The sequence below is a fragment of the Peromyscus eremicus genome, chromosome 10 (assembly GCF_949786415.1).
Source record: "Peromyscus eremicus chromosome 10, PerEre_H2_v1, whole genome shotgun sequence".
Lineage (NCBI taxonomy): Eukaryota > Metazoa > Chordata > Mammalia > Rodentia > Cricetidae > Peromyscus > Peromyscus eremicus.
The window spans coordinates 84,491,467-84,516,395 of record NC_081426.1 but is presented as its reverse complement, the minus strand read 5'-3'; the positions used below and the strand labels follow the sequence as shown (position 1 = coordinate 84,516,395).

The window sequence follows — 24,929 nt, the reverse complement described above, 5'->3', positions numbered from 1 at the left end:
TTTTTGACATAATTTATCAGATGCCTTTACCAAAATGATACCGTATTTCTCATGCTTTTTTTAAAAAAAAACCTAACATTTCCGTTACAGTGATAACCCGACTTTTAACATACTATATGATTTATACATTGCTGAATTTAACTTGATAATGTCTATTAAGAACTGTGATGAAAGAGCTAGGCATAGTGGCACATACCTTTAATCCCAACACTTAAGAGGCAGGCCAATCTGTGTGTTGGAGGCAGAGTTTATGCTACTAACTAGCTACTTTTTTGTTTGCCTACTCTTTCATGCACAGAGGCTGACATAAGGCAATTGAGTAATCCTGGCTAGGGTTCAGTATGTTTTAAGCAAGTAACAAATACTGCAGCAAGCTGCATAAAGCTAGTTATACTTTGCCTGGAGAACAATTACATAGTAGTTACACTGTGGTTGCCTTGACCTATTTAGTTGCCTACATAAGCAGCTACAGAAACTTCCTAGTAGAAACAGATGAAGTTCTAAATAACGGTTGTGCACTACAAAAGCATAGGACTTGCCTCCCAAAAACACTTTTTAAGGATTTTTTTTCTGTAATTTTGAGGAAAAAGTCGACCTTGTTCTTTTCATTATTCTTACTTAAAGGGTATGGTGGTTTATGTCTTCAATCTCCCAGTACTTGGGAGGCAGAGGCAGGCTGATATTTGTGAGTTCCAAGCCAGCCTGGCCTACATAGCAAGTTCAGGCCAGTCAGGGATATATAGTCGATTCTGTTTCATTAAAAACAGCAGCAGCAGCAACAACAAATCAAGCAACAGCAAAGGAAAAACAAAAACCATTGGGCAAATTCTGTATTTTTCATATAAATTGGAGTATGATAAGTGAATTTGTTCTTGAAAGTTCAGTAGAATATTTCTGTAAAACTATCATTATTTGTGTATGTTCTTTTGGAAAATACTTTCTCAATATATTTGTAGTTATAAGAATGATTATTAGGAATTAAAAATAATTGAATTATGTGTATTTGTGTGTGCCTGTGTGTAAGTCTATGCTTGTTAGTGCAGTGCCCAGGGGAGCCAGAAGAGGTACTGGATCCTCTGGATCTGGAGTCACTGATGATTGTAAGTGGCTCATTTTGGATACTAGGTCCTCTGCAAGAGCAGTATATGCTCTTAACAGCTGAGCCATCTCTCCAACATTATGATTGAGCGTTTCTAATAGTTAATGATTCAGTTTTGCTAGGCTGTAACAGTGCTATGAAGTAGAACCTAACTGAACTTTAAATTCTCCTGCCTTGTCCATTGCAGTTGGTTATTTAACAGTGTGCTACCACATCTAGTTAAAATTTTAAAACATTTACTTGCATATTGAATAAAAAGAGAAAAAGGAGAGAAAGTGTGCTTGTTTCTGTAATCTTGATATATTTTTAGAGTCTATTTGTGCCTGTATTACCTATCATTTTAAGCAATTTTTAAGTTTTTTTCTATCTCAAGTTGTACCATTCACAGTTACACTTTATTATTTTCAGATAAACATTTATGGCTATATATTGTCTTATTTTGCCTTGTGTTACATATTGTATCTATAATTGGAAATATTTTTTCTTTTTCTTTTGAAATAGTGTCTATTCATATTATTAGGCTTCCTCTAGAAATCTTGGCTCAAGTGACAAGTCTCCCTAGATATTAATCCCTTATTAGATTAATAGTTTGTAAATCTTATTTTGTAGGCTGCCTCTCTACTGTATTGATTGTTTTCATAAAGATGTAATCCCATTTTTTGTATTTGAGGTTGTATACCAAAAGTCTTTACATGTATTAGTATCCCAAAGCAATTACCCTGTATTTTCTTACACTATCATAGTTTTGCATAGTAAGTCCTTTATCCATTTTGAATTGATGTTTCTGATGAAAGACAGGGATCTAGTCTCATTCTGATGATTCTGAGTCACTTTTCTTCTTGCTGTCAGTTTAGTATGCATGGGGTTTTTGTGTTCAGGCTTTTTGTTTGCATATAGTAGTTGATTGTAGTTCCTAATGATCGTTGGTATTTCTGTGCTATCAGTTACGATACCACCCTTTTCACTCTTTTTCATTTACTGACATCTTATTTCTTAGTCCACATAAGATTTTATTTATATTTTAAAGTATTTGTTTTGTGAATCTTTTTATTTTTAGAATTTCATTTTTTAAATCACACCTAAGTTTCAACCTAAGTTTAAGTTCTGTTTTTTTCTTGTTCTACAATAGGTTGCTTATGTAAAATATTTTCACTCTTTCAATATCAGTACTTAATAATACTTTTGGTGTATCACATAAGTTTGGTAATGTATTTCCATTTTTATTTGTTTCAAGAAATGATTAAATTCTTAAGTTCTTGAAACTAGACAGTTTGAGTAACATTTTATTTAATTTTCATATATTCATATAATTCCTGTAGTTCTTCCTTTAAAGAAATTCATGTGGTCAGAGAAAACATGCAATTTTGTATTTTGCAAGTTTGTTGAGAAGGGGTTTTGGCTTAGTATATTATAGGCTATCCTGGTGAATGTTCTGTGTGCCGATGAGCAGAATATATATTCTGCAGTAGAGTGAAATATTCCATAAATGTCTATTAGGTGCATTTGGTCTACAGTATACTTAAACTGTCATGTTTCTGTTGTCTCTGACTGTTTTGTCCATTGGTGAACATGGGATAGTGAAGTGTGGTATTGGATAAATGTGTATTTTACAATTATTGTGTATTCTTGATCCTTTTATATAATGTTTTCTTTTGTAATTTTTTTAAATTTAAAATCTATTGTAAATGTAGCTCCTGGGTTCCATTTCCATGGAATATCAGCTCTCACCTCCCAATACTACCATTAAAAAAATACCATTTACTTTTGATAGTTTTCATACATGTATACAATTGATTATATTTGCTCCCAACTCCCCTCTCCCTCTCTCCCTCGACATCCTCAGTGTGTCCTCCTCCTACATTGGTGTACTGTCTCTTTCTTTTGGGATGAGGATCCACTGAGTCCAATTAGAGCCTGCTTGCTGGAATGCTGACTGATGTTGTTGGCTTGATCTTGTGTAGGTCTTATGTAGGTAACCCTGTTACATTGAGTTCCTGAGTGTGACAACTGTGCCATGTTTAGATTACAGCATTTCCTGCACTCCTCCCTGTCTTCCAGCTGTTAACATTCTTTCTGTCTCCAATTCTATGATATTGCTGAGCCTTGGGGATCAGAGGGTTGATTTAGGTGTCCCGTTTAAGGCTGAGCACTCAACAGTCATGTATTCTTAGCCTTTTCACTTGTTATGAGTCTCTGTATAACAAACTCTTGCCCACTGCATAAAAAGCATTTCTGTCAAAGCTGCGAGCAGCACTAATATACGAGCATAAACAAAAATACTTAGAAGGCAGTTTGACAAAATGTCCACTTAACAAAGCAGCAGTAATATTTGGTTGGCCAAGATTTACAGTACCTGGCACAAATTTCCTCCTGTAGAGCACACCTCAGATCCAATCAGAAAGCAGTTGGTTACCCCCAAAATCTTCATGCTTCTATTGCACCAGTGGGCACATTTTGCCTGATAAGTAGAGACTGTAGCATTCTGGGTACATACACTGTTGAGTAATACCATTAATGACTTTTCTCCTCCAGTGACGTGAATAGCATCTTCCAACCACCAGAGAGACTGTTTTCAGGCCAATTTGAGCTTGATTTTTTTGTTCTACAAACAAGATGTTTTGTGTGTTACACGGTAGGGTCTTACCATCTTATAGTGGCAACCAAAGGCAAATAGTAGATTGTGTTGTTTTGGGGCCTCTAGCGCCCCCCACCCAACCAGTTTATCCCATGCCTGGCATTGAGTTTTTATTTTAATAGTCCATGTCTTCTGGGGGAAGCATTGTCCACCCAAGCAGGGTACCTGTGTTCAAACTTTTCTTTTGAATTATATCTTTTAATAGCTTACAAAGTAGTGGATTTCCATAAGGGCTTTCTGTACAACCTTAATTTTGCGTAATCCATCTCTCAACACCCCTTCCCTGTCCTCTTTCCCTATCCTCACTTAAACTTTATCACATGTATTCTATCCCTTCACCCCTCAAGATCTCTTCCCTTCTACCTCTCATGAGCACTTTTCTAGCTTCCTGACCACTGCAGACATTCCAGTTTAGATATACAACTCTAAAAATACACAACTAAGATCCATCTATGAGAAGGAACACGTGGCATTTGTCTGGCTGGGCCTGGGTTATCCCACTTACTATTGTATTCCATTTCCATCCATTTCTCTGCAAATTCTATAATTTCATTTTTCTTTGTAGTTGAATAAAATCCCATTTTCATTATCCATCAGCTGATGGGCATTTATTAACTAGCTGTTGTGACTAGGGCAACAATGATTACGGATGTGGGTGTATCTCTGTAAGAGTATATGGAGTCCTTTGGGTATACGCTCAGAAGTGGTGTATCTTGGGCACATTGTAGATCATTTTTCAGCTTTTGAGAAACCACTTCACTGATTTTTATACTGGCTACATTAGTTTACATTTCCACCAAAAGTAAGAAGAATTCCTCTTTCCCCACACTCTTGCCCACTTCTGTTGCCATTTGTTTATTGATCATAGCCATTATGACTGGGATGAGAAGGAACCCTCAGAGTAGTTTTAATTTACATTTCCCTGCTGTCTGGTGGGGTTGAACACTTTTAAAAATGTTTATCAGCCACTTACAGTTTTTTTCTTGAAGAACTCTTGTTTGGTTCCATGGTCTATTTTTAAAACTAGTTTGTTTTCTTAATATTAGCTACTTGAGTTCTTTGTATAGTCTAAATACTAATCCTGTGTTGGATATAGAGCTGGCAAAGATTTTCTCATTCTGAGGCTCTCTCTTCACTTGATTGACAGGTTCATTTGCTGTACAGTGCTTTTAATTTTATGCGCTCTGGTTTGTTGATTATTCCTGAGTGGAGTCCTATTCAGGAAGTTCTTGGCTATACCTATATCTTGACGTGTACTCCCTACTTTTTTTTCTAGCAGTTTCAGAGACCATTAATAATCACAATTAATCTTAAAAGGTATGTATGTATTCCCGTTACTTTGTTGATTTTGTAGTGTTCGGTATTTTACTCCTTTTCCTTTCTTGCTTAACTGTTATTCTAGTGCTATTTATTTCCTAAAGCCTTGTACATTTTTCTCTTTGGTCTGAGGGATTCTTTCAAGTGTTTTCTGTAGAGCTGGCTTAGTAGTCATAAGTTCTTTTAGCCTTTATTACTATTATTATTATTGCATAAAGTTTTAATTTTTTTCCTCAATGATGACAGATAACTTTATTAGTATACCTGTATTAATCTGGGTTGGCAGTTGTCTTTCAGAATGAGATACATCTGTCCAGGCCACCTGACTTAAATTTTCAGTTGAGTAATCTTTTATTCTGATGGACCTGTGTGTGACTTGGATTTCTCTTTTTACTGTTTTCAAACTTTGTTTTTGTATATTTAGTGTTTTAGTTACCACATGATCAAGGGAGTTTCTTTTCTGGGATTGTTGTTCTTTTCCTGATTGGTATCCTAAATGTATCCTGTGTTTGAATTGATAACCTCTTTTCCTAATTCTGAGACATTTTCTATCATGATTTCTTTAACAATATTTTCTGTGCGTTTAAGAGTCTTCTTTTCTATGTTCATTATCTGTAGATTTGGTCTTTTCAGAGCATTACATATACCTTGGAATTCCCATTGGTATGTTCTTTGTCCTCGTCTTTGTTTGATTATTCCTATTCCTTGGCCTTGTCTTCAAGCTCTCTTTTCCTAGGGAAAATTTTTGTTAACGACTATTTTAAAAATATTTCCATACCTTTAGAATGAACTGGGTTCTCTTCTTTCTTCTGTGCCTACCATGTGTAGATTGGGTCATTTCAGAATGTTATGTATGTCTTTGTCCCACTGGTACCTTTTACTGTTTGAGCTTTATCCCTGCCTCACGTAGTTCAACTTTCCTTCACACTCAGATATTCTGTCTCCTTGATCCATGCTATTGGTTGAGACCATTCAAAAGCTATTTATTTGGCTTAGTATGTTTTTTAATATCCAGCATTTCAGCCTGTTATTTCCTTGTTTTGTTTTTTTAATCTGTTGAATTCTTTTGTATCTCATACCGTCTTACTTCTTTGTGTTCTCAATTGGTAACTTATTTCCTCTTTGATTTCTTTGAACACATATAACAATCCTTTTGAGTTCTCTGATAATAATCTCACTTATTATCACTAGATACCATTACTGTAGGATCAGTGATTTTGAGAATTTATGTTTTTTCTTGTAGTTTATGCATCTGGCATTACTTTTCTTGATTTTATTTACCTATTAATTTTATTCTTTCATTTGAAGTTTTTGCAGTACTCCTATGGGTCATGGATGTGATAGAGTTGAGTGTGTTGTAAAGACTTTAGTTCCTTAGTCCAGGCACTCAGGGTGCCTGATGTAAACTCTGCATAGGACGTTAACTGATGGAGCAACCACAGCTTCTTGAATTACCACTGTACAGGTGTCACATTAGTCAGTTAATAACAATTCCCCTTTTGACCTTAGTAACTGTGGGAGGATAACAACTAAGGATGGTATAGAGAATCCTCCTATTTTAGATAATAAAATTCAGAGTTGGAGAGAAGTAGAATGGGCTAGGATAAGGATTAAATATTAGACTTGAAAACAAATTTGAGGTGGGTAAAGTAGCTGGGGTGGGAGGCTTGGTTACACAGTTAAGGTCCACAGATTTTTGTGTTTGTTAAAGCCATGGAAGATGAAAAGAGGAGGAGGGAATAAGGATGAAAGAGAGAGAGAGAGAGAGAGAGAGAGAGAGAGAGAGAGAGAGAGAGAGAGAGACGGAGGGGAGGCGAGGGGAGGAGAGGAGAGGAGAAGAAAAGAGAAGAAAAGATGTAGGAATGAGAAGTATGTAAGATGTGGCTGAAGGGTATAGTAAAGAATGGTATAGTAAAGTAGGTGGAGGAGTATAAAGAACAGTCCTAATACCTAACTGAGCAGTCACAGGCAAAACCATCAAGTCATTTATGCAAGAGTGGAGATTAAATAATAGTAGAAAGTAAGAAATCAAAAGAATGCTTATAGAGTAAGTTGCTGGCTCAGTGGTGGTGATTTGAGAGGTGAATTTCTCAAATGGCTCTGGATCTAGTAATTGCCACACGGCGCTGTGTACAGGAGTGGAGAGTTGAAGCCTACTTTAAAGCTATTTGTATGGTAAGTTTCTTGTAGGCATTTCAGCTACTAAGACAACTGAGGATGTGTCCATGATACCTTACTTTTCCTGCCTCTTTTCAAAATTCTTTTCATATTAGATTTTTTTCAGTTTTGCTAGAGTTTTAGTTGTACACCTCTTGCATTTTATCATCCTACTTGGAATTTGATAAGCTTGATGGATATGTATGCTAAGGGTTTTCATCAAATTTGAGATGGCTTTGGCCACTAGTTCTTTAACCTTTTTATTCTGTCTTCTTGGGACTCCTGTCATGTTGATATCCTTCATGGCATCTATCTGAGATGCCTTTCATCATTGCTTTTTCTTACTTTGGTTTTTTATATTGTATAATCTCATATGTCTTCACCTTTGGTCCTTTGCTCCTAGCTGTCAAGATTATTATTGAGCTATTTAGAGAATTTTGCTGTTGATGTCCATTGTTTTCTCTTTATTTTTCTTTCTGTAGTTTTTTTTTTTAACATTTATTTTTTAGGCACTGAAAAAATCAATTTGAAACTATCTTTCAGTTTTTGTTTTTGAGACAGCTTCTCATTGTTTAACTCATGATGGCCCTGAGCTTGTGATCTTCCTGTCTCAGCCTCCTAAGTCCAAGGATTATATGCCTGGCTTTTTAAATTCTTTAGACAATTTTTAAAACTCATTACACATGCAGCTGGTTCTCTGCTTGTGATGGAATTACATCATAATAAATCCATTGTAATTGCGAAGTATATTTACTACACTGAACTCAACCACAGTACACTGAAAATCCCTATGATCTTGGGCCTACCTGGAATCTGAAACTTATTACAGCTGCCTATCATCACAAGATAGCTTACTACATTTTATTAGCCTGATGAAATATTAGAATGGAAATATGATTTCTTCTAAATGGATACTGCTTTTGAACTGTCTGAAAGCTTAACAGTTGTTAAGTTGAACCACCCAAGGTCAGACTGTTGGTATTATAAGTAACCGATGGACAGTTTTCTTTCTTTGTTAATTCATTATCTGTTGCTTTCTCCTCCCTTAGCTTGGCTCATAATGTATTATTTCTTTGTATCTTTTATAGTTTTTTGGTTTTTTTTTTAGTTAGAACTCGACCTTTAAGTAAACATGATAGTTCAGAAATCAGAATTTTACTTTGTACTATAGTTATGTCTTACTGTTACTTACAGTTTTTCTTCTTGCTTTAATGAATTTTCAGAAGTAATTTTGTATTGTGGTCACTGAAATCTTTACTCAGGGTCTGAGATTTTCTTTAAATGCCTGGAACCGATAAATCTTCCCTCTTTGCTTTGTGATTCTGTTTGGAACACACTTTTATTACTAAGCTGGAACTTTTTACAACAGTCTGTTAGCTTTGTTTCCTGACTGGGCATAGTTTCAAGGTCAGAGGTGAAACTTGAGCTATTTTTCAGTCTCTCCTGTATATAGCCCTGTGCATGTGGATGGTCTTTTAAACTACTGGGAACCATCAGAGCTTTTCAAGCCTCTATGGATATCTAATTCTCAAGATTTTCATTTGTTTAGCCTATTGTTTGTTCTACCTCTACCATCTGTCTCCCCTTCTCCCACAAAGTTAAAATTTGCCAGTGATTTGCTATTAATAGTTTTCTGCACTCTATTACCCTCTTATTAGAGCATGTGGGGAGTGTGGGGAGGAGATCCTTCAGCTGTGGACAACAGTCAGAAAAACACCATGCAGACCAGATAACAACTAGTCTTTATGAGATGAAGCTGAAAAAGCTCCAGCTGGGCTGCTTGGTTAGTGTGGGATCAGAAGTAAACTTCAAAAATCATTTTTATTAATCAAAGTCCTTTTTTTTTTTTTTTTTCCCTTAAATGAATTCTCTGGATGCTGGAGCCATTCAAGATCTCAAATAGAGCAACTTCATCTTTGTGTGACTATCATAGAATTTATATAAGCCTAGATGGTAAGGTTAGGAACCCTATCTCATCTCTTAATGCAGTTCAAGAATATGATAAGTATGAGATGGTAAAGTTACTATGATGTAACAGGGCATGTATTTTACAATAAACTTTATTTTTTAATGTGTGGGAGTAATATATTCTAGTATAAATAATACATGAACAAGTAACAGTTTTTAATTGTCATTTAATATTACATACACCACATAGTTATATATCCTATAATATTACGCAGTTGGCAGAACTGGCTTGTTTAACACCAACATCACTACAAATACATGAATAATGAATACATCAGGCTTCAATGATAGGAAGGCAGTAATGTTGTGTGGTGATAAGATATTTTCAGCTCCATTGTAATATTAGGGCACCAATATAACATATGAAATTGTTTGTGCTGTAAGTTTTCCCAGGTCCCACCCTGCCCCACTATCCTTTAGCAGCTTATAAAATAATCATTCAGAAGTTTATATTAATTACAAACCTATGACTCAAGCTTCTTGCTAGCTAGCTCATAACTAAACTCAGCCCATTTCAATTTATCTGTATGTCATCATGTGTTCCATGGCTTTACCTGTGTGCTATTACATGCTGCTCCCTGGATGGCAGGATGGCGTCTCCTCTGCCTTCTTCCTGTCTCGGGAAGTGCTGTGGGATGTCTTTCTGTATGCTGTGAATATGTGTTGCTATTATTGGTTAATAAATAAAGCTGCCTTGGCCTATGGCAAGGCAGCTTAGAAGCAGGTGGGAAATCTAAGCAGATATATGGAGAGATGAAAGGAGAGGAGAGGGAGATGCCAGCCGCTGCCAAAGGAGCAGCAAGGTGCCAGCAGACTGGTAATGCCACGGCCATGTGGAAACTTACAGATTAATAGAAATGGGTTAAGTTATAAGAGCTAGCTAGCAAGAAGCCTGCCATAGGCCATACAATTGGTAATTAATAAAAGCCTTTGAATGATTATTTTATAAGCAGCTGTGGGACCTTGGGGCTAGATGGGACTGGAGAAATGTGGTCCCACGGTGGCCAAGCGCAACCAGAGAAACCTTCCTGCTACAGTTGTTTATTGACAAAATGTCATTATGGAGTATATAACTAGTTTGTTACTCTTGCATCCAGTTTGAATATGACAGTTGATTCTGAGCCAAATATGGATGTTTAAGTTGCCATGAGCATGTTCCATGGTGCAGGAGATCTATAGTTATAGAACTTCCATAGTTATAGAGCAAAAGGAAGCCATAAATCAATATATTTACCAAATATATTGATAGAGGAACATCAGCTAAGTGGGATGTTATCTTATTCTTAGCTTTAGGGCTAGTGGAAACTGATAGTTTACTTAAAGTAGTTCATCCCAAATGTTTTACTTAATAGTCACAACCATGTTAGATCTAATACAGGAGTTGATAATTAATAACTCTGAAAGGGGTTTAAAAAGATAGCCTAGGATAATTTTGTCTCTCAATTTGTAACTTTCTGTCTTCACAGTCACAACGTTTTAGTCAGTCTTCCAAATCTTCAACATAGATGTAACCATTTTACTGATACTGTTTCATAGTAGAACCACTTCTGTTTTTATCAGTTTTGTTGTTGGTCTTATGGAGTGGCCGATTTGAAGGCCCTTGCTGTACAACTTTTGACTGCTTTTTTATCTCTTTCTTGCATGAATGCTTATAATTTTTGTCTTTAAAGGAATTAATCCATTTCTCAAAAGCAGTTTCCCACTGTGTTCCAGCCAGGTTGTTTTTTTGTTTTTGTTTTTCCTCTGGTTTTGACTGGTGCTACATAAATATTTAGGTAACGTTATAAAGCCATTTACATCTTTTTTGGGGGAGTGGGGGGTTTCCACTTTTCTCTGTTGATAAATGAGAAGTGTAGCAGGCTTGTTTGGACTGCCAGCCCCCAAATCACTACACAGAGACTTACTAATTATGAAAACTTGGCCTTAGCTTAGGCTTGTCCCACTAGCTCTTATAACTTAAATTAACCCATTTATATTAATCTATGTTTGCCTCATGGCTTTTTACCTCTCTTCCATCTTGCATCTCCTGTTTCCTCTCCATGTCCTCTAGTGCCCCTCCCATGCCTAGATTCATCTCTTCTTCCCTTTTTCTCTGCTCAGAAGTCCCGCCTGTACCTCCTGCCTAGCTATTGGCCGTTTAGCTTTTTATTAAACCAATTACAGTGACACGTCTTCACACAGTGTAAAATAATATTCCACAGCAGAAAAGATTTGAAGTCTCCAACATAATTTATATGGCCCTTGGGAGATCATTTGTTGTCTTTTAGCTTTTGAATGTGTTTGATCCTTTTGTCCAGTCTATTTTTAAGATCTCCTGGTTGTCATTGTCATGGTCTGGTTTGTACTACAATGCATTTGTTAAGTGATACCATTCAGTAAACTTCTTTGTATATATTGTGCATCCTGTATCAGCTTACTGATGAACTTCTTTCTTAAGTGTGCAGAGTTAAGGGTTTGATGGCAGCCTTTTCATCTGTATACATAGTTTTACTTTGTTCTTACTTAATCTTCCTCTTCCACAGCCCCTCTCCTTACTTTCTGGGTTCTTTTGCTGGATTCTTACCTCTTACATAAAAGGTGAACCTTCTTTTATGTCAGTTTGTAAAAACTGGCTCTTGTCTTTCTGTGTAGGGTTAAGTTGGTTTATTGCTTTCTTTATCTGTTGTATCAAAGGCTAGAACTGCTTCAAATGTCCTTGTTTCTTCTATTCCCTTTTTGTGTTTGCCTAAAGACTCATTAACCAATGCCTGAGGCCCAAGGCTCTTTCAGCAGCAATCTTCTGTTGTTATGAAGGCACACTGTTAATGTAGTTATAAATAGGAAGGGAGAAGAAGCTTATCAGTTGGTACCAGGGCTTAAGGGGTCCTCAATTGAATATTTTCCCACCATTATTAAAAACTAGAAGGGGCCATGTGCATCTCTTAAGCCTTGATAAAACCATGATTTGGAGAAAATAGATTTCTTTCTTTTTGTTTTGTTTTGTTTTTTGGACAGGGTTTCTCTGTGTATTTTTGGTGCCTGTCCTGGATCTCGCTCTGTAGACCAGGCTGGCCTCGAACTCACAGAGATCCACCTGGCTCTGCCTCCCGAGTGCTGGGATTGAAGGCGTGCACCACTACCGCCCGGCTTGGAAAAAATAGTTTTTAGGACTAGGCAGGACTTGTGGAGGACATAATCAGCAATAGTTTGAACTACCAGTTATTGGTTGCAGGGATAGGAATGGTAAGTTTCAGACATTTTACATTTTGGAGTGGAAACCAAAGTTCTAATCACTTTTTGTATAACCGTTTTATATATATATACACACACACATATATATATATATACATACATATATATATACACACACACTCTTATTTTAAATTTTATATCTTTAACTATTGAATATTCAGCATTTTAAGACCCATTCATGCTTTTTTAGTAATTCCCTTGAATCTAACTTCCCTCTTTACTGGGTTGTCTTTTCAGTATGTCTGTTAAAGTTTTCTTCCTGTGGTACTTAAGTTATAATGACATACTGCAAAGCATCCTAATATTTAAGAATTCCAGCTTGACTGACTGTATACAGGTGGAGGTGTGACTATACACCTGTGAGAACAGCACTCAGATGAGGGTGTGACTGTACACCTGTGAGAACAGCACTCAGATGAGGGTGTGACTGTACACCTGTGAGAACAGCACTCAGATGAGGGTGTGCACTGTACACCTGTGAGATCAGCACTCAGATGAGGGTGTGCACTGTACACCTGTGAGATCAGCACTCAGATGAGGGTGTGACTGTACACCTGTGAGAACAGCACTCAGATGAAGGTGTGACTGTACACCTGTGAGATCAGCACTCAGATGAGGTGCAGAGCATTTCCATCACCCTTTTCCCTTTTCCTCTGAAGTTAACTGAAACCTGCCAACCAGACTTACACCTTGGTCACATCATTTTATACTTCAGTAATATGAAATTTCCAGGAACTATACATTCTCCTAACATGGTCATTATTTTTTCTTAATTGCTTTTTGATGGGTAAATGGACTACTGCTGGTTTATTTTAACAATTTGGAACTTCATGTCTAGACTATTGATGAGTTTTGCTTTTCTGGGTCTCAATGCTAGATAATTGTTGTATGTTTACATTAATCAATGCTTCATTTATTAAGATATATACAGTCTGTTACAGGTATCTTGTGTTTTGATACATCTCTTTTCTTAATACTCAAGATATTTTTACAGGTATCTTGTGTTTTGATACATCTCTTTTCTTAATACTCAAGATATTTTTGATCCCTATCATAACATTTTCCTTCCACATTTTGCTTAAGATATTTTGGCAACAGATTTTCTTTTTATTTGAAATATTTGCATTTTCCTCTTTAATATGTTAATATAAATATTCCAAGGAGACTTCTTACTTATTTAAAACTGTTTTTATTTTACATTTAACTATTTGTGTGAAAGGGAGGCACATGTTTTAGTCACAGGACAATAACTATAGGAGTTGGTTTTTCCTCCACCATGTGATTCTTGGGGATAAAACTCAGGTCATCAGGTTTGGCAGTCATCTCACTGGACTGAGACCTCCTTTTTATGATAATTATAAATTCCTTCTTAAATAGAATTGTTATGTTTTGGTTAGCAGTCTATCTTTAAAGATAATGTAGACTTTACAGGTAATTTCAAAGTAAATCATGATTAATATGTATTTGTTTATGTACACACATATTTATTTCTTTTTCATAAGTTCACATTTTAGGCTCATACATTGAAATCTGGAAATAACTCTTTTGAAGTTACTATTTATGGCTATCTAAATTATCTTCTTTATATTCATATAATTTCTTTAGATGTGTGTCACAGATAAAACAGTAAAATTCAGTTTAGGAAATTAGTGTGTTGTTCCATAATATATGCCCTGAAATTGTAATTGTCACATTTTATTTTTGTTCTCTGTTTAAGGCAATCCTTTATCACAGGATATTATGAGCTTATACCAGGACCCAGATGGAACCCGAAAGCTACTGAACTTCATGCTTGACAATCTTGCAGGTAACTCTTAATGACAAAGCAGTGAACTCTATAGATGTTATTAGTAGTTGATATATCACAAATTGCTTTTATAACTGCTATAGGTTTGGAATTTCTGCTTTATGTGGGTGTAGCTAGAGTTTCCTCCAGTCCTGCCCAGCCCCACGGACCCCACAACTGCTTATAAAATAATCACTCAGAAGCTCATATTAATTAAACTGCTCGGCCATTAGCTCAGGCCTACCACTTAAACTCAGCCCATTTCTATTAATCTATACTTTGCCACGTGGCTCGTGCCTTACCGGTAACTTACATCTTGCTGCTCATCACGGGTGGCTGGCAGCGTCTCTCTGCCTCAGCCTTCCACCTCCCAGAATTATTCTCCTCCTTTTCCCGCCTACCCTATCCTTCCTGCCTGGCTACTGGCCAATCAGCATTTTATTTATCAATCAATCATAGCAACATAAATTTACAACATACAGGACATCCCACAGCATGTGGGTAGGACTTTGTTATTTTCATGTATAAGTACTTTTTGTGTACGAAGCAATGTGATAAGAGTTTTAGTTACACAATCTTATAGGAAGTTTACATTTTAAAATTATCTATTATTATTACTATTACTACTACCACTACTGAGACAGAGTCTTGGTGTGTAGCCCTGGCTGGTCTGGACACCATAATGTAGAACATGCTGGCCTCAAACTTAGAAGAGATCCACTTGCCTCTGCCTCTGCCTCCTGAGTGTTGGAATTAAATGATGAGATCATTCATATAAGCCACATATGTGAAGATGTCAAAGGAGGCCAGAACAGGGGTCAGATTTCCTGGAACTGGTTATAGTTTTGAGCTGATGTTAAATGTTAGGAACCAAATTCAGGCCCTTTGGAAGAGCAGCAAGTGCTCTTAACTGCAGAACTATCTCTCCATTTCCATGATCTTTACATTTTACAAATACAGACTGAGATAAAAATGGCTAGTAATTACAAGGCTATGAACTCAAGATTGTCATACTCTTAATTACTAAGATAAATAGTTACTAGTGACCTGAATTTGGTAAGATGACCTGCAACCCTGTTTACTTTTTTTTTTTTTTTTTTTTGGTTTTTCGAGACAGGGTTTCTCTGTGTAGCTTTGCGCCTTTCCTGGAACTCATTTGGTAGACCAGGCTGGCCTTGAACTCACAGAGATCCGCCTGACTCTGCCTCCCGAGTGCTGGGATTAAAGGCGTGCGCTACCACCGCCCGGCTGTTTACATATTTTTAATGGAAAAGATAATTATCAATAGTGCCTAGACAAAGGTGATTTTGACTTTATATAAAAGTTTACCCATAGAACAATTTTGTTTCTCACTTTTAGTATAGTAAATTAAATGTGATAATCAATGCTTTATTATAAAATTGGCTTTCTGTTAGTTAATTTTTCCCATTATAAGTTAACTGAAGTATTCTGTCCATGTTTAGATAGGCTAGGCTAAGGTATGATGCAGGTTAAGTGTTTTAAATACTCTTTTGATTTAGTCTATGGGTCTAATTGGAACACAATTTCATTATAAATCAGGGTTTGCCTGTAGTTCCACTCATTGTACATTTGTGGAAAATTTGCTGGCGGTCTTTTAAGAATAGCAGAATTACAGGGCAATAAAATAATTGTGTTCCATATGTAAATTTTTCTTACATAAGAAGGTTATTCTTGAACTAATGTCTTTTTTTTGTTTGTTTGTTTGGTTTTCGAGACAGGGTTTCTGTGTGTAGTTTTGGTTCCTGTCCTAGATCTCGCTCTGTAGACCAGGCTGGCCTTGAACTCAGAGATCTGCCTGGCTCTGCCTCCCGAATGCTGGGATTAAAAGTGTGCTCCACCACCACCTGGCTGGAATAATGTCTTTCTAAAAAATATACATATACTGGTTGCATGTGCGCACACTTGTGTGTATGTGTACATGTTTCATGAACATGAGTATATGGGTATGAATGCCTATGTGTGTATATGCTTTCCGAGTTGTCTTTATTACTCTCCCCCTTATTGATTATCTGGAGACAGGGTCAATCATTGAACCAGAACTGGCTTTTTCAGTGTGACTCGCTGGCCAACAGTCTCTTGTGATTTGCCTGTCTTTGCCCCCCAGTGCTAGTCTACACAGATATGCCTACTTTTTATGTGGTTCTGGGGATTTGAATCTAGGCCCTCATACTTGTAGAACATGCACTTTTATGTACTAAGATATCTTCGTGGTCTGCACATACAAAAATTATCTAGCCATTTGGCAGAGTCTCACTGAGCTGTCTTCCTGGCCCCTACACACACATTTATTTATTTTTGACAGGTTTTACTATAACCTTGGCTGGTGTAGAGCTCACTGTGTAGACCAGGCTGGCTATGAACTCACAAAGATCCACCTGCTTCCATCTCCCAGGTGCTAGAATTCAAGGCCTGCGCTTCCACGCCTGACAGAAAGTTTTTTTGTTGTGTGTGGGTGTGTGTGCTCTAGCACAGGTGAAGTGAGAGATCAGGATGCTTTCTGTAGTCATTTTTCTCCCCTTTACCTATATAGTCTGCCCCTATATAGTCTGTAAACAGAGCTAAAGAAATTGTGAGGTCACTGTTCCTATTTCAGCTATATTCTTAAAATGAGCTTTATCATAAAAGACAGCTTCCACCTCACAGGCAAAATGTAAGGTTTATAATAAGAGGAAAAGCAGTTAATGTTATTCAAAGTGCTGTTGGCTCAAAGTGACTTGAATTTGAATGATGGAAGACAAATTAATAAACTTATTTCCAGAATCCTTTTAGTAAAAAATGCAGGATAGATCTAGAGATGTGGGTCTGCTGGTAGACTGTTGGCCTAACATGCACAAAGCATTTGGTTTTATCTCCAGCACTGCATAAACTGGTGTACACATGATGGTGTACACATGTAATCCTAGTCCTTGGGATCCAGAGGAAGGAAGATCAGAAGTTCAGGATCATCCTTAGCTCACTGCAAATTCCAGGCCAGCCTGAGATACTTGAGATTCTGTTTAAAAAAAAAAACTAGGACTGGGTGAATGTTTGTTTAAGCTGTGTTAATACTATGCATGCTATTCCCAATTTACAGTAAATATCTTTCTTATCTTTATCAGTGTCACCACTTAACTCAGCCATGTATATATTTTCAGGAGTACTTTGTGTAAGTTGTTTGGTGGTATCTCTGTTGCAAATACCCTTTCCTGTGCTTGGTTTATGAATAGAACTTTTAACATAATAAAATTTACTGGTTTGGGAGTTGGGTTGGGTAGTGGTGGGTCCTGGTATTGGCCACAACATCTGTGCCCTCTCTAAGAACTTTTCCTTAGCATAAGATCATGAATGTATTTTCTGGAACACCTTTGTTTTACTTGTAAGAAGGTTATAACCTTCTTGGAATTGGTTTTTGCACAGTAACACTCCCGTGTGTATATTTTTTATTTATTTACTGATAATTCTATTCTTTCATTACTGATTTTTTTGAGGGGTAGGGAGGTTTGAGACAGGGTTTTTCTGTGTATAGCCTTGGTGTCCTGGAACTCACTCTGTATATCACCCTGGCTCAAACTTACAGAGATCTGCCTACCTGTGCCTCCCAAGTGGTGAGATTAAAGGTGTGCACCACCACCACTCAGCTCATTACTGATTTTCAATGCTGCATCAGAAATCAAGTGTGGAGAGGCTGATATAATTCTAGAGGAGCTTGCCTAGCATTTACAGAGACCTGTGTTGGATCACCAGTTCTACATAAACTGGGTGTGGTGGTGATATATGCTTGTAATCTCAGCACTTGGAAGGTGGACAAGGGAGGATTAGAAGTTAAAGGTTGTCCTCAATTACATTTGAAGCTTAGCCTGAAATACATGGAAACAAAGGAAAATCATTTTTCTTACTTAAAATTTTTTCATACAATATATTTTGACCATATTCTTTTCCATTATCCAAATTCTCCCCACCTTCCTACCCACCCAATGTTGTGTTTTTTTTTCTTTCAAAAAAAGAAACAAAACAAAAAGCAAAATAAACCAGTAAGACTAAGAATACCAAAAGAAACAAAATGCCCACAAAAACAAAAGATGACATCCTTTTTGTGTTTTCCATCAATTATTCCTGGGCATGAGGACTATCCAGGAGTGTGGTTGATATACCCAGTGACACTCCTTGAAGAAAATGGATTTTCCCTTTCCCAGCAGGCATCAATTGTAAATAGCTTCTTGGTTAAGGACTTTGTCCACCCCCACCCCCCACCCCCTCTTCTTAGTGCTAGGACTTCATCTGGTTTGAACCCATGCAGGTTCTGTGTGTACTGTTACAGTGTTTGTGAGTTTCTGTGTGTGCTGTTACAGTGTAGGAGTTCGTATGTATTTCAGTCCTGTTGTGTATGGAGACCTGCAGATAGACATGTGTAGAGATTAAGAGACTTTGGACACTCAGTCCTGAAAGGGGTGTCTTTATCAAATCCCTCCCCTTGAGGTTCTCGGATCTATGCAGAAGAGGATCCTTGATGGAAAAGTTTTAAGAACCAAGGTGGTGATAACTTTAAAATAAAAAAAAAAAAAAAAAATGAAGTGCCAATGTATATGGAATGGTTTTCAGCTTTTCTGTTCTCCTAGTCTTTAGGTAATCTAACAGTATGATGATAGTAGTATAAAAAGTCTTGCGATCAAAGAGAGGAAAACTTACCACTTTTCCTAGAGTTGTTTGCATTTATGGTTGAATCAGAATTTCTACCAACTCTTTTCTTCATTGTTGTTATCAAGTTTTGTTTTTGAGGATGTAGTGATTTCGTAAAATTTGTTAAGAATTGTATTATTTGGGAGAGTTTAAGTTTGTTTTTGTTAGGCAGAATATATATCTAGGCCTGAAGTTTTTTTGCAAGATGTTTTAAACTACTGCTTTAATTTTTTAAAAGTATTTAATGTGTATGTGTGTTTGCCTTTCTGTATGTATTTGCACCACATGTTTGCAGTGCCTACAGAGGTCAGAAGAGGCCATTGAATCCCTTAGAATTGGAGTTACAGATGTTTGTGAGCTGCTATGTGGGTACTGGGAATCAAAACTGGGTTCTCTGCAAGAGTAATAAATGCTTTTAACTGCTGAACCATCTCTCCATCTAGAAGCATGTTAGTTATCTGAGACATACGCTGGCAGTGGTCATCATTTGGTTGCTGGTTTAATTTTCTTAAGTAATTATAGTACTATTCTATTTTCTATTTCTCTGTTTCTGAAAGAAGTGTTATCTAAAAATTATATAACTTTATATAAGAGTTCAGAGTATCTTATTATGGTGCATTTAATATCCATAGGATGTAGAGTGATATTTCTTCTATGTGTGATATTAATATTTGCTGTTTTAGTTTACTTTGTAGAAAGTCTTGCTCCTAGATAATTGTCAGTTTTTTTCCTTGGGGAGAAAAACCTAGCTTTTGGCTTTATTGGTTATCCTTTATTATATGTTTATTTCCAGTTATCATTAATTTCTCAACTTTATTTCTTCAGTTTGCTGTTCTTTTTCTAACAGCATGAGTAGGTTAATAATACCCATTTATGTCTGTCTGTCTGTCTGTCTCTCTCTCTTTAAATATGGGTTTTAAATGTGTCCTACAGGCTTCCATTTGTATTATTTTTATTAGCATCCAATTCAGCACTTTTTTTCAAACATTTCTTTTGAAATTTATTTAACTTTATTTTATGTTCATTGGTGTCAGATCCCTTGGAACTGGAGTAACAGACAATTGTGAGCTGTCATGTAGGTGCTGGGAATTGAACCTGGGTCTTCTGGAAGAGTAGCCAGTGCTGTTAACTGCTGAGCCATTTCTTCAGCCCTTCAGCACTTTTTCTGTTTATTCTTTTTTTTTTTTTTTTTTTTTTTTTGGTTTCTCGAGACAGGGTTTCTCTGTGTAGCTTTGTGCCTTTCCTGGAACTCACTTGGTAGCCCAGGCTGGCCTCGAACTCACAGAGATCCACCTGGCTCTGCCTCCCGAGTGCTGGGATAAAAGGTGTGCGCCACCACCGCCCGGCCCTTCAGCACTTTTTCTAATAGCCCTGTTTACCCTGTGAATCAGTTAGAATTTTATTTCTTAATTTTCGTGAGAGTTCAAGCTAGATTTTTAGCTCAATTCTATTTATTGTAGTTAGAGAACATACTCCTGTAGGTGGAGTTTTCCTGTCCTGACCGCCTGCTCCCAAATAATCACTCAGAGGCTTAATATAAATTATAAATGCTCGTTCAGTAACTCAGCCTTGTTGCTAACTAGCTCTTGTAACTTCACCCATTTCTATTAACCTGTGTTTTGCCCCCAAGTCTTGTGGCTTTTACCTCTGTCCCATTTTGTGTGTCCTATTCATTCTGTGCCTGGCTGTCGACCTCTGAATCCAGCCTTCCTCCTCCCATTGTTCTGAATTTGGCTTTCCTGCCTAACTTTATCCTGTTCAGCTATTGGCCAGTCAGCTTATTTATTAAACCAATCATCGTGACATATATTCACACAGTGTACAGAAGGATTATTCCACAATATACTCTTTTATTAAAAATTTTAAAACATTATGATCTAGCACATTCTTAATTTTTGTAGGTGTTAAATATGCACTCTGAATATGCCTCTTCAGTTGTGATGCAGAATTCTATATATACAAGTTTATGTTTGTTAATTATATTGTTTCCGTGTGATGAATGTATATTAATAACTATTTTGGTGTTTTGTTTTGTTTTTTTTTGGTTTTTCGAGACAGAGTTTCTTTGTGTAGCTTTGTGCCTTTCCAGGGACTCACTTGGTAGCCCAGGCTGGCCTCGAACTCACAGAGATCCGCCTGCCTCTGCCTCCCGAGTGCTAGGATTAAAGGTGTGCGCCACCACCGCCTGGCACACTATTTTGGTTTTATTCATTATTGTTAGACTGTTAAAATTGCAGATTTGTCTGTTTCTTATTACTTCAACTATTTAATTCTGTATGTTAGTTTCATTCTTAATATTTTTGGTATCTTTTTAATGTGTTTCCTCTGCTTGGTTTGGATATATTTTGTTCAGAGATAGTAACTTCAATTGTAAAGGAAGTCTTCCTCTTTTAACAGAAGTATGTTCATGTTACCCTTTTATTTTCATTCAGTTCACTGTGTTTTATTTCCCTTGTGACTTCATCTTTGATCAGTGAAGTATTTAGACGTGTATTGTCCAATATGAGAGTGTGATAGTTTTCCTAATTTGTCGATTTCTTGTTTAATTCTATATAGCAACAATTGGATAACATATTTAAGACTTTAATTTTTTTTAAAAAATGTTAATTTTTCTGTGATCTAAGATATTGGTTATAGTGTGTTCTATGGACTCTTGAAAAACATATATTCTGTAATTGGCAAATGGTGTAAAAATGTAAATGAGGTCATGTTAGTGATGGTACTCAAAATTCTTCTTATTTTTTCTAATTTCCCATCTGATAATTCTATCAAATGGTGATAAGAAGGAGTTAAACATTCTCAGCTGTAATTATGCATTTTTAAAAATTTCTCTATTCATCTGTCAGCTTTTGTTTCTGGTATTTTTTTTCAAGATTTATTTCTATTTTATGTGTATGAGAGTTTGCCTGCACGTATATATGTGTACCACGAGCCTGAGAAGGCTAGAAGAAGGCATCTGATACCCTGAAACTAGAGTTGGCAGTGGTTGTGAGCCACTGTTTGGGTTCTGTGCAAGTGCACTAAGTAATTTAAACTGCTGAACTGTCTTTGCAGCCTCTTTCTGATATTTTAAGCTCTGTTGATTGTCACATACATGTTTAGGGTTATTATAGTTTAGTGGATTGATCATTTCATTATGTAATTACCCTTTGTGTTCTTTTGTTGTTGTTCTGAAAACTACTTTATTAGATATTACCATATAGCCATACTTGGTACCATAATAGTTATTATTTTTTCTTTTGCTGTCAAGTATGATTTAAGAACTGATAGTAAAGTGGGTAATATTAATGCTCCTAATTTTATCTATTTCTTCTTTCTCTTTGATATTTTATTTTTTCTTCCCTTACATTTTTCTTTCTGTTTTGAGAGCTTCCTTTAGCATTGGCCTTTCTTTAAGGACAGATATGTTAGTCATTAGTCTTTTAGTTTTCCATTGCATACTGACCTTTATTTCCTTTTGATCCTCTTCTACTAATCTCCAGCTCACAGTAGTTAGCAGTATCTAGGACTACACGCATGCACCCATGACCAGCTCCTTGATTTCCAAAGAATAACTTTGCTACATAGATAATTTTCATGTAGCCGTCGAACAGTGGAGTGCTTCTGTGGGCTTTCAGTGTAATTTGAATTGGTGTTTCCTATAGGTAATCTGTTAGGTCTTTGATGTTTCTCAAGTTTGTTTCTGTAGTTCTCAGAAGTTTAATTAGAATATGTTTTGGTATAGATTGCATTTTTGGGACAGGGTTCCTCTTTGTAGCCCAGGCTGTCCTGGAACTTGCTTTGTAGACCAAGCTGGCCTCAAAGCCTGCCTGTCTCCCTGTATTAGGATTAAAGGCACGTGTCATCATCACCTAGCATATTTTAAAAGTCTTTTTTCTCTTTTGTTTTTTTTAACTTACAGCCATTCATTCTAAATGTCAGTGATTTTTATCTTTTGTAATTTGTTTACTGTGTTCTCTCAGTGGTCTCAGTTCTGGTTCAAAAAGGTAGATCTGAAAAAGTCCTTCTTGAGCATACAGGTTCCTTCTCAGGAAATGATCCTGTTTCAGAGGTAGCATAGCATCATAAATATTTCCTTCATCTTGGGGGCAGGGTGATTCTGAAAGGCTATATTCTCCTGGAATCCAAGGTGATTGCAGGTTTAGGGTAAATATATGGAGACCTTTTGGGAACTTTGGGATAGGACATTACAAAAAGTTGACAGTAAAGTACCTCAACTACTCCTGTCTTTGTGCTCGGATTTTGAAGAGGATGAGCTAGCTGCTCTTGCATTGCATTGACATTATAAAACAGTAGAAGAAAGATCAAGTAGTGAATGTCTCATTTAAAAAAAATCAATATTTCTTTCTTTTTTTTTGTATATTCATTTTCTTTTTCGGATTTTTCCAGTGCTGAGGACTGAACCTGGGGCCTTGTGCTTTCTACCACTGAGCTATAAAACTCCCCAACCCCTCTTTTTCTGTTTTAAGATTTACCATAATGTTAAATTTTCACATAGCTTTGATTTTGCAGATGGGAACAAAGCAAAATCACTATAACCTACCTATGTAATTAAAACAAAAGATTTTGCTTACGGCTTTAAATTTAAGGCACTTTTCCTAAAATCACATATGCAGAAATATCACTAATGAGTTTCTTAGTGTTCCTTTCTAATACCAGTTTTATGTTCTCTGCATAGCTCTTAGAAATTGAATTAAATGAGTTTATTGTGTTTGTGTGTGATGTATGTGGATACTTGCAAAGGTCAGAGGACAATTTTCAGAAGATTCCTTTCACCTTGTATCTCTTGTTTCTGCCACTGCTGTGATACTCCATGCTATCTGGCCTTTGAGCTTCTACAGATTCTATGGCCTCTTCTGTCCTACAGAAGTGCTAGGATTACATTTGCAAAGAGATAGGGCTTTTTACATACGCTCCAAGGATGGGGATTGAATTTATTCAGGATCTGACAACAGGAACTTTTACGCATTGATTCCTGCATATCTCTTAAATATCTTTTAGTTCATTTTGAAGTCTTAATTAAATTCTAGGATTTGATTTTTAAGTCCTTTTGTGGGCCATGATAGCCAAGTAGTAAATTGGTATTAGAAACTAAATGATACTGATTTTACAAACGTATAGGATCATCTTATGTTTAAATTTTTTTTCTTTCAGTTCATCCAGAGCAGCTTCCTCCGAGGCCATGGATTACATTAAAAGAACGAGACCAAATTCTGCCATCAGGTAGGTTTTCTCGTCTTTGGCCTTTAAAATAAATACTTATTTGAGCTGTGTGGTTAATAGGCTTTCATTTTATCCACCAGGGTGTAGATGGGTTTCAAAGTATTGCTAGATGGATTTTTAAAAAGCCAGCATTAAGATAGTCTTACTGTACAAGTAAACATCTTGAATCTTTACATTGGTGCATTGGGCTAGAAAATTACTCCTTTTGTTGCAGCTTTTGAGAGGCCTTACATAATTTAAGAAAAATGATCAATAATGAACTTTCTTTTGAAAAATTTTGAATTTCTTTGATAGTTTATCTTCCTTGAAATGAATACTGTTGATACTTAATGTTTAAGTTAGCTTAGTGGAAATGTCAACAAGATTGGCTGTAGAAATGGTTCAGAATATTTCATAACTCTAAGGACATAACCTGGCATGTCTAGAACAGTAGTAATGTGTGAAATTTACACCATTATGTCTTTGTGCAGACCAGGTAACAGTTTGAGATTTTTGTAGGACTTCCTACTACTGCATGTTAAGACATTTTAGGTTTGAAAATTCTACTTAAAATAAGCTGTGAAGGGACTAGAGAGAAGACTCACTTGCTGGTCTTGAAGAAGACCTGGGTTCAATTTCTAGTGCCCACAGGAGAGCATACAACCATCTGTAATTCCAATTCCAGGGTAATCTCGTTCTCCCTTCTGGCCTTCAGGCACCAAGGCTGCATGTGGGATACATATATACAAGAACTCATACATATACTTTAAAATCTTTTTTAAAAACTGAATTATTGTTTAAGTACCTTTTAAATCACATCCATAAGTATTTTTGTAATACTTAATTTCATTCCACAA

The 24,929-nt window shown here is 36.4% G+C and overlaps 1 protein-coding gene across 4 annotated transcripts in view; it reads left to right on the top strand.

Annotated features, from left to right (window-relative positions):
- Window positions 1-24,929, top strand: part of Cnot6l (CCR4-NOT transcription complex subunit 6 like) — an 83,144-nt gene that overhangs the window by 27,821 nt on the left and 30,394 nt on the right. For all 4 annotated transcript variants that reach the window (XM_059274695.1, XM_059274694.1, XM_059274696.1 and 1 more), the window contains exons 5-6: window positions 14,125-14,214; window positions 24,025-24,093. In XM_059274695.1, coding sequence (XP_059130678.1) covers window positions 14,125-14,214; window positions 24,025-24,093 — 159 coding nt within the window. The remainder of the gene's footprint in view (window positions 1-14,124; window positions 14,215-24,024; window positions 24,094-24,929) is intronic.